At 25.4% G+C, this 9,651-nt stretch overlaps 1 protein-coding gene across 1 annotated transcript in view; it reads right to left on the bottom strand.

Moving 5' to 3' along the window:
- Window positions 1-1,525: 1,525 nt before the first annotated feature.
- LOC111630233 (tubby-related protein 4-like) overlaps window positions 1,526-9,651 on the bottom strand; it is a 45,157-nt gene continuing 37,031 nt past the window's right edge. The window contains exons 10-14 of the mRNA XM_023374299.1: window positions 6,900-7,159; window positions 6,540-6,804; window positions 3,439-5,075; window positions 3,185-3,373; window positions 1,526-1,751 (exon numbers count right to left, since the gene is read on the bottom strand). Of these exons, the coding sequence (XP_023230067.1) occupies window positions 1,635-1,751; window positions 3,185-3,373; window positions 3,439-5,075; window positions 6,540-6,804; window positions 6,900-7,159 (2,468 nt within the window). The 3' untranslated portion in view covers window positions 1,526-1,634. The remainder of the gene's footprint in view (window positions 1,752-3,184; window positions 3,374-3,438; window positions 5,076-6,539; window positions 6,805-6,899; window positions 7,160-9,651) is intronic.

Below are 9,651 nucleotides of genomic sequence, written 5' to 3'. Positions count from 1 at the left end.
TTTGTAAGAAATATGAGCATCTATAATGTATAATTATATGAGCATCTGTAATCTATAATTATACTTCATAATAATTTCACAGATGTAAATATAGCCAATGCTAAGAATAATTGTAAAATATACAAATTATATGTGATTGTATCCTTATCTGATTAATTATAATGTAATTTCTTATTTGAAATTTTACCAATCATAATAACAACTACATCTATGCTAACTTCTGTTGTTTTTACTGTTATTTCTATTCTTATCAACTGTTTTCTCCTTTAATAAATCATTATTATGAAGTATACAGTTTTAGTTATACTTTAGACATTAATAATTTCCTTTTATTCAGTTACAGGAGTCATGTTAATATAAAATTTTTATTTATTTAGTCTTTTCTAACATTTCTCAAACTTATTATATATATTAATGATCACTTTGTGTGCATTCTCTATTAATTTATCAGTCAAGTTCCACTGCACATTGTAAAGTTATCTCAACAAGTTTTCCTTACGTGAAAAAATTTCAAACAATAAAATGTTTATTCCATATTAATAAATAAAGCATATTTTTGATATTAAAAGTTACTTTAAAAACCAGATTTCATTTAATTTAAAATTTTATCTTACAGTCACTTGATATTTGTTATAACTATCCTTAAAATTTTGATAATGTTAAACAGTATCGCTCAATTGAATGATTGTAACTAATCTCAATTTCTGCACTTAAAAACTTGTTGAGATAATATGTAAAAATATATTTTTCTCAAACACTTTTTTGTAATTTCTACCAATATAAAATATTTTTCAAAGTTAAACAAATGTTTCTGAATTTTAAAATTAATATTTATACAATAAAATTCTTGTTTTTAATGATATTAACTTTCAAATAATCCTTTAAGTTTGTATATAATTTCTCGTTAATTATTAATAATATATATATTAAATAATAGTAATTAAAAGCAAATGCAAACGGGCTTTATAACATTTAAAATCTCTAATATTAATAATAAATTATTAAAATTTAGTTTTAAACAGTGCTTTTAAAAAGAGGTAATTCTGATATTCTACTTTAGATATTGCACTAGATATAGAAATTATTTTGTACTATTAAAATATATCTAAAACCATTATGTTATGACTGGCATTTAAACCATGTCACAAAAAGGCAGTGTTTTCAATGATCTATTTGAAATTCTTTGCTGTCCCCAAATATTAAGGCCCTAAGTGCTTCAAAAAGATTAATCAAGAATTATATTATTCATCTATGTTTAGGTGCAAAAATATGTATTAGACTTTCAATGATTTTATAAAGACTTTGAAAATAAAAAAAAATAAAATTAACAGGAATAAAATAATTAAATAATAATTATTATTAATAACTAAATCTAAAAATTTATGTCTAGTGATAAATTAATAATAATAGAGTATAACTTAGTGGTTTTATAAATAATCTCTTTATCCTATAAGATTTTTTATATAAAATCATAAATTATTTAAAATTTGTAAACAAAACTAAAAAATACTATTAATTTCTGAAAATAAATTTTATAATTATAAACAAAATATGATAAATTAAAATTTCAAACATTTTCACAGAACATTCACTGCACATATAAATATTTTCTTGAGCAGAATTTTTTGCCAAAATCACTTTAATCGTTGTGTGATATTAGCAAGGGCAATGGCAAAGGCCTGGAGGGCACAAAATGGCTGCTGGAAGTCCAGAGTATATGCATTCATATTAATCCTTCCAAATTGTAACACCTGAAATTAAAAGTTTTTGGTAGATTAAAAAATTAATTTTCAGTTGAACAAAATTATTTGTAAATTTAGATTAAAAACAAACAAATGCACAAATTCTATTATTAAAAGCATATAGGGTGATCCAGATAAAACACAAATTCTTTGTTAATTTAATTTATAATTTAGTCTTATTAAATTTTTTATATTAAAGTATAAGTTATATAAGAATTTTTTCATACATAAACAAATTTATCAATAATCAGAGTTGTTACACTGTTGTAGAAGCAGGACAACTTACAGATTGTAAAATAATTGTTTGATTTACAATAATTGTTATCAACAAATAAATTTACTTGAGTTGCAATTAATATAATAGATATTAAAGCACAAAATTCGAATTTTACAATATTTATCTTGGTATTTTTGAGGACATTAATAAGGTAGTTATATATTTTAGATTTAGTAAGATTAAATTTTGTCAGAAATATATACATTAGACTCAAAGATCAAAAATTCTCAATGAGAAAAAAACTACCAGAATGTATTGTAACTTTATAGAAACAGCCACAATAAGATAATTTGCACCTGGCTACTTATAAAGAGCGTGAGCATTCTGGTACTTAAAAAGTTGTTGTAACAGTTAAAAATAAGACTACAATGCATCATGGTCATTTTCTATTTAGTCTGTAGTAGCAAATAAGGAGTTTAGGATACATGACTAAATATGTATAATAATTAAGAACAACAGCAATGTTCATTTATTTTTGGAGGAATTGTTACAATGACATTTAGAATTACAGTTAATATCTTTTAAACATTTGCAATTTTTATTGATGCAGTATCTCTCACAATTATAGTTTACAAAGCTCTGCTTACTTTCAGATGATATATTTAAGCTGACTGATGAAATAACCAACAACCTTAAGGTACAGTACATCATTTATTTCTATGAAGTTATTGTCAGCAGTTGTAAATTCATTGTTTGCATTATGGTCATATTTTTAATTGTCACAACACAAATTTTGCATCATAGCATTTTTTTTACATGCCAGAATGCATCACAGTTCTTTATGAGCAGTTAAGGACATGAAATTTCTGATCATTTTTTCACAAATTGAACTTATTTTTATCTTTGATCTTAACATATATAAGAATTTTTATACACATATATACATACATACTTCAATATTCAAAAAAAAATAATAAATGAAAGTTTATAAAGTAAATTTATATAAAACTCAATAAAAAGAATATTTTTAGATATTTTAAAGATATGAACTTGAACAGTTATTAATATTTAACAATGGAAAAGTATTGACTAATACAATAGCTTTATTGTGTTGATAGAACATTTTAAATATATTACTAAAATTAAAAGTTTATTTTACATCTATAATAAAATTTATATTTTCAAGATTATAAAAAAGTTTCTGTAAAATAAGAATATTTAATACCTGCTTTCCATGATCTTCTACCTGAAAATTTTTGGCAGATTCTTGTGTAACTCTGCCACCAAAATCCAATTGATAAACTTGATGAGTTTCATTCCACAATGGCATTTTATTTTCCAAAATATGTTCACATAGTGGTGGATTCTGTTCATTTTCCACCGATACAATTTTATTTAAATTTCTTTTTTTACGCTAAAACAAATATTAAATAACGTTATATGCATATAAAATTAACATTTTAAATTAATGCAACTTACCTTTTTCTTAAAATTTGCATGAGATTTTTCCAAATTCTTTCCATTTTTATTAAGTACTTCATCTCCACTAAATGCACTTTCTTCATCAGAACTGTCAACTAATCGTTGCCATTTTAATTTCCTTAATAACAAAGGACTATACAGAAGATTTTTTAAAGAACGATCCTTTTTTCTTTTAGTAATTGGTGAAGATGGTATGCTTCTGCAAATTCTTGGTGAAGAAGGTTCAGAACTATCATCTAAATCTTCAGAAATATGAGAATTGTTTATTTTGTTTTCTTGTATAAAAGTTTTTGAAGTATCTTTATTTTGCCAGTTCTCAATATTTAATTGAAAATGTTGAGATTCTTTGTTATTAATTTTTGAAGCATTATTTAAAATTTGTCCCTTAAAATGTTTAGTTTCTTCAATATCATGATATTTATTCTCTTCTTTTTTAGAACAAAACTTTGCATTTTCTAAGGACAAAATATTTTTTTCCAAATTTAGAGAGGAATGTATTTTAGAATGTTTTGATTTTGCATTCAACACTTGATTAAACTCTGAAATTTCTATTTTTAATTGATCATTTTGTTTTCTTGGATTCATTTCACAATATCTGCTCTCATCTTTTTGAGTTTTAGACGTTTCTTGATTAGTATTTAAATTTGAGCTCTTTGAATACAATTTTGATTTTAAATGTGTCCATTTTTTATTTTCCTTACATGATGATCCATTATTTGTACTTTCTGTTGTATACAAATGGCTAATACTGTTGCTTTTATGACCAATTTTCACAACTGGATTACTATATGAACAATCTTTTATGCATCTTTTACAAATATCACCATTACACTTTCTTAGAAAGCCACAATGTTTTGTTTTATCCATCCAAAATAATGAATTCAAGTAAATTTGGCTTAATGACATATTTTGATGCACAGAATGAGAAGCATTTTCTTCAAATTGGTGATTAATTACACAATTAGGTTCCCATTTTGATAAATTATTTTGATTACCAACTGCTAAATCCATTGCAACAAGATGTTTTATAATATCGTTTTGATGAGTAATTAAGCTTGGATGTTGAATGCATTTATCACATATAAAATTATTTAATTTTTTAGATTTTAATAGATCCAAAATGTTATCATCTTTACTATATAATTTTGTTTTATTAGTTAATTTTTTTTGATTAATTTTACATGTCTCTATAGTGATAATGCTGTTTCCAAATGATCCATTATCTTTATTAATTAATTTTTCTGATTTACAAGACAAATACTGCTTTTGTTGTTCTTTATTAATATTAAATGAAATATCTTTTTCAACTGTGCCTTCTTTATTATCATTCTTTTCCGTTTTACTTTCTGTGCATGGAATTTTAGGAACTTTTGAATTTATATCTTTGAAATTATTTTTCATATTATTATGATTATTATTGCTTTTATCCATAGCAGTTTTTTGTCCAAAAGAAGACTCAGGAACTAAAACAAATTCATCTGATGATAAAAACTTAATGTAATCAGAATCCGGATATTCTTCATTTTGAAAAGATTCTGCATTAGAACTATATGTAGAGAGTAAATCTTTCTTTTGTTTCTGAGGGGTCATTGGAGCAACTGGAGCACCTTCATTAAATGCTGGTGATATCCCTACTGGAAAATAAAAGAAAAAAATTATATTTCTTATTGATCTGTAATATATTCCAAATATCAAAACTAATAGTATAATTCATAAAAATATTAAATAAATATTAAATAAAGATATTCATTTTTCAACAATTAAATGATACTTAAAGCATGAATTAATAATAAAATATTTTTATTTTTATACACGTCCTGTTTGAACAAATTAAAATTAAATTCTAATCTTAGTTAATATTCCTTTGTAATTTAATATTTTCATATGTTTAATAGTTAAACTCTTCAAAAATTGTTTTCAGTCATCAATGAAATATATGTTTGAATTTTTTTAAATAAAATTAGCATTGTATTTTTAGATAGTTCAATATGAATAACAACAGAAATTTATAAAAAAAAAATTTAAGAGAGTATTTTCTTATCATAACTACTACTATTTGTAAACAATACTCTTTATTACAGTAATGTCTACACTTTTTTAAAAAAAAGTTTTTATTACAATGAACACATCAATTACCCTAATTATAATTTCATTGTAAATATATATATAATAAGACATTCTTCTATTTGTCAGTTGTTCTTCAACAATTAATGCATTCATTTTTTAACTTCTCAAAAACAGTTGGAATATGTATCTTTATTTCCAACTGTTTCAAGCTGCATTTTCAATGTGTACCATTTATAGAAAAATATGTTACATGAAACGGTAAAAAACAATTTCTCTTATCATGATTTGATATTTTTATTAAAACATAAAGATATTTAGCATATAAAGAAACAAGTATATTTACAACAGCAATATTTTTTTTATTTTTAATATTTCAATATCTTAATAAAAAATTTAATTTCATAAAAATGTATACAGTAAAACCTTGATTTAATGAACAAAATTTCTGGTCCACCTGTCATGTGAAAATTAACATCTTGTTAATTTCAAAATACTTTATATTTATGATTAAATTAATAGGTTCTTTTTTTTAAAGCCAAGAGTCACCACTCTTGACTTTATGCCACAACAGGAGTGTCTCAATATATCATCATCCAAAAATGAATAAATAGGAAATTTTTTTGTGTTTTTGTCAATTTAAATTGTTTTATTTTTAAGATCATTTTGTTCAATTAAAATATACTGGTATTTTCCAAAAAAGTTTGTTTATTAATTTGATTTAGATCATATACTTGTTTATTACAGTCTCAGAACTATGGTGAGTACATAAGCAATAACACAAATAGAAATTTTTCTGTAAAATTAAACTTCTCATACATACTTAATTTTAATTACGCAAATGTATCTACATAAGTAAAAACAAATAAACTAACTAATTTGCCAATATTTTTTTAACACACACTTTTGGAAAACCTGCTTTATTATATATCAAACTTTGGTTTTAATGGACACTCCCTTGTCCAAATTAGTCCATTAAATTGAGGTTTCACTATATTTGAATTACAGTATCTATATAACAAAACAATACTTACATGCTCCAACTTCATCCTCATCATCTGAAAAATCTGTTGTACAATTTTCTATTCCTTTATTTTCAGATGAATTATTTGATTTTGAAAAATTGATCTGCGGACCACACAACTCTTTTATTACAATTTTAAGTTGCCGAGGTTGTAAATGAAGAAGACTCGTTCGATATGTGACTGTACCAAGAGAAGATGGAAGCCAAGGTACTAGACCCAATAATTTAAATTTTGTACCCCAAATATTCGATGTAATACTTACTATCTTCTCATTCTGTACAAAAAAATAATAATAAAAATACATTAATTTCATGTAAAAACATCAGCTACTCACATACTCTAAAAACAAATAAATTATTTTTTACTGACCTCTGGTAATTCATCAACATAAACATATTTCTGTGAAGTTAAGATTTTACGAAGCATTCTATGCTCCCTTCCCAGTCTTTTCAAACGTTGTCTTCGACGCTGAACATGGGGTGATACACATCCTTCATCCAATTCACTTTCTGATGAAGAGGTAGAAATAAACACAGGACTAGAGTTTAAAGAATGATTATCTGTTTGATCATTACAAGAAACAGAATGAAACTGTTTATATCTTCTGTGAAGAATTTTACCTTTCTCATCTGAAAAAAATTAAAAAATTAAATTATTTTTAATGTAATGTAAATAATACAAATGGAAAATTAGCTTAGATGAAAAAATTAACAACTTATTTGAGAATCATTATGACCACAATGAATAAATTCCATATTCAAATCTAAATATACTAAAACTTCTATTATAATCTAAAATTTCTGTACAGATGTTATCAAAATTTTTTTTTCTATTTATAAAATTTTGAGTGAATAATTACTATAGTCCATTCCACACAAAAGAACTCTATTAAGAACTAAATTCTGATCAAATACAATTACAAGAATGAAATGACATCATCTTGATAAAAAAACAAATTGTTTATATTATAATTATATTATATTATGACTTTATTACAAATTTACATTCATATATTTTCCATATTTTAATAATTAAATATTTATAAAACTTTCTTGCATTGTCTACATCAATAGTGGTCAACTTTAAAATGACTGAGGTCAAACAGTTTTGTCAAATAGTGTGAGTTTCCAGACGAGGTTCAAACTCGAGTAAACTGTGAAATTCTTGTGCGACACAAGATGTAAACGAGACTCGGAACTGTTTGAGTATGTGTCAAACTATCTGTCAAGGTCTTAGGGGAAGATAAACTCTAACACGAGCACTCAAATAGGTAAATCATTGACTTGCATGTCTATAAAATGTTGGGCGAGATAAACCTTTCAAACAAAAAAAAAGAAGAATTTTTGATAGATGAAAGATGAAAATGATCGTTAAATTCTTAGATGTAAAAAAAAATGGTAAACAATGGCCTGAGTTATGAGTGCAGGTGTTATTGCTTTATAAACAGTTGCCGAGCAGAGTCGACCAAGAGGTATCAGATGGACACCTCAAATCGAACCTTTCCCACGACCCGAAAAGGTTTCATCTTGCACCTGGAGACAAAGGAGAGACCAATCAGGAAGCAAGAAATGGGACAAGGGACTGATCCGAAATGTGAATAGTGGAAGAAAAACTATAAAGATCGGAACTTCAAGGTCGAAAGGGAGTCTCCTCTGGATTAAGCCTACAGTTGTGCTTTATCTATTGTGTTGTGCTACCGCTGATCACCTAGGACGCCGCAGCTTAACACCGAACATCTGCATCATCCAGCGATCCTTCTCATCCACCCAGACTACGACCGATCACCCGAACTCTCACCGTTTCATAGAAACACCGAGATTTTGGAATTGTCCAATATCGATGTAAGCATGAATTCAAACAAATAAACGGGTTTTCTCTTGTAAAACACCTGTTCTTCATTAGCCTCCTTCACCTCTTCCCACATACGCAGTTTCCCTTAGGCTCATTCTGATGCGAGATAAACTGATTCCCCCTTAACGTTAGCAAACTTACAATAGTTCAAATTACTCAAATATTTGTAATGCATTTCATAAATATAAATTAAAATTTTAACTCAAAGATAATCCATTAAACAGGCAGAAAACATGTTTTTAACAAAAAAACATGTTAAATACATAGTAATTCAAACACAAATCATTTATTGTATTTATTCAGACACTTGGCAAACTCATCATTAAAACTGCCAAGTGTCTGAATAAATACAATAAATGATTTGTGTTTGAATTACTAAAAATTATCGGCACAGTTTCAAAAATACCATGTTAAATACATGTTTTTCCCTCACTTCTATGGTATGGTTTTTATCTTTTTTTCTGTTTTCACAGTAAATTTTTCTTGATTTCAGATACTGAATGAATTAAACTGCTGTGATATCCTGAAAAATTCACAAACTGCAATACATTAAACTGATAGAGCCACAAAAACAATGGTTTCCACATTTGAATTCCTGGAGAAAATGAAAGCCAATAACAAATGATCATATACTATAATATGTTTTGAGGTAATAAGACTAAATTAGAGCAACATTATTAATATCCACAACTATTGCATAGGGCCTATGAAAGCCTTAAATTACAAAATATTTCACTTTCTGAAACCACCAGATAATATCAATCCAAATTATATATATATATATATATATATATTTTTTTTTTTTTCTGAAATAAATCTACATTTCTTCATAAGAGACTTGCAACATACTCTGTCCCAAATGATAAGTATCAATCTTTATACAGGCTCTGTACAGGTAATTCCATCTATGAATTCCTGACATTCCCTGACCAATTATGACATTATTTCCTGACTTATTAAGGTCTCTGCATTTCTGCTTTCTATTATGTAATATTTGGCCAATTCTATTTAAGCCCATNATGTTATGATAAACCACACACAAGTATTATCTTATATTAATAGTATGTTTATTTTATATAGTATTAATTTGATTAAAATTCTTATTAAAATGAAATGTTTTTAGTATTTTAGAAAATTAATTTCAAAATGCATAATTTGTAAAAAAAATGTTTGTGATTCAAATTACATTTAATGGTGATAAATGTTATTTATATATTAAAAGTTTTAAACAGTGGTTAATATTAAAACATAAATGTTTTCAAGGAACCAG

This window comes from Centruroides sculpturatus, unplaced genomic scaffold, assembly GCF_000671375.1.
Source record: "Centruroides sculpturatus isolate CEXI.00-Female unplaced genomic scaffold, Cexi_2.0 scaffold553, whole genome shotgun sequence".
In the NCBI taxonomy this organism is placed as follows: Eukaryota; Metazoa; Arthropoda; class Arachnida; order Scorpiones; family Buthidae; genus Centruroides; species Centruroides sculpturatus.
This window is presented reverse-complemented; position numbering and strand designations above follow the sequence as displayed.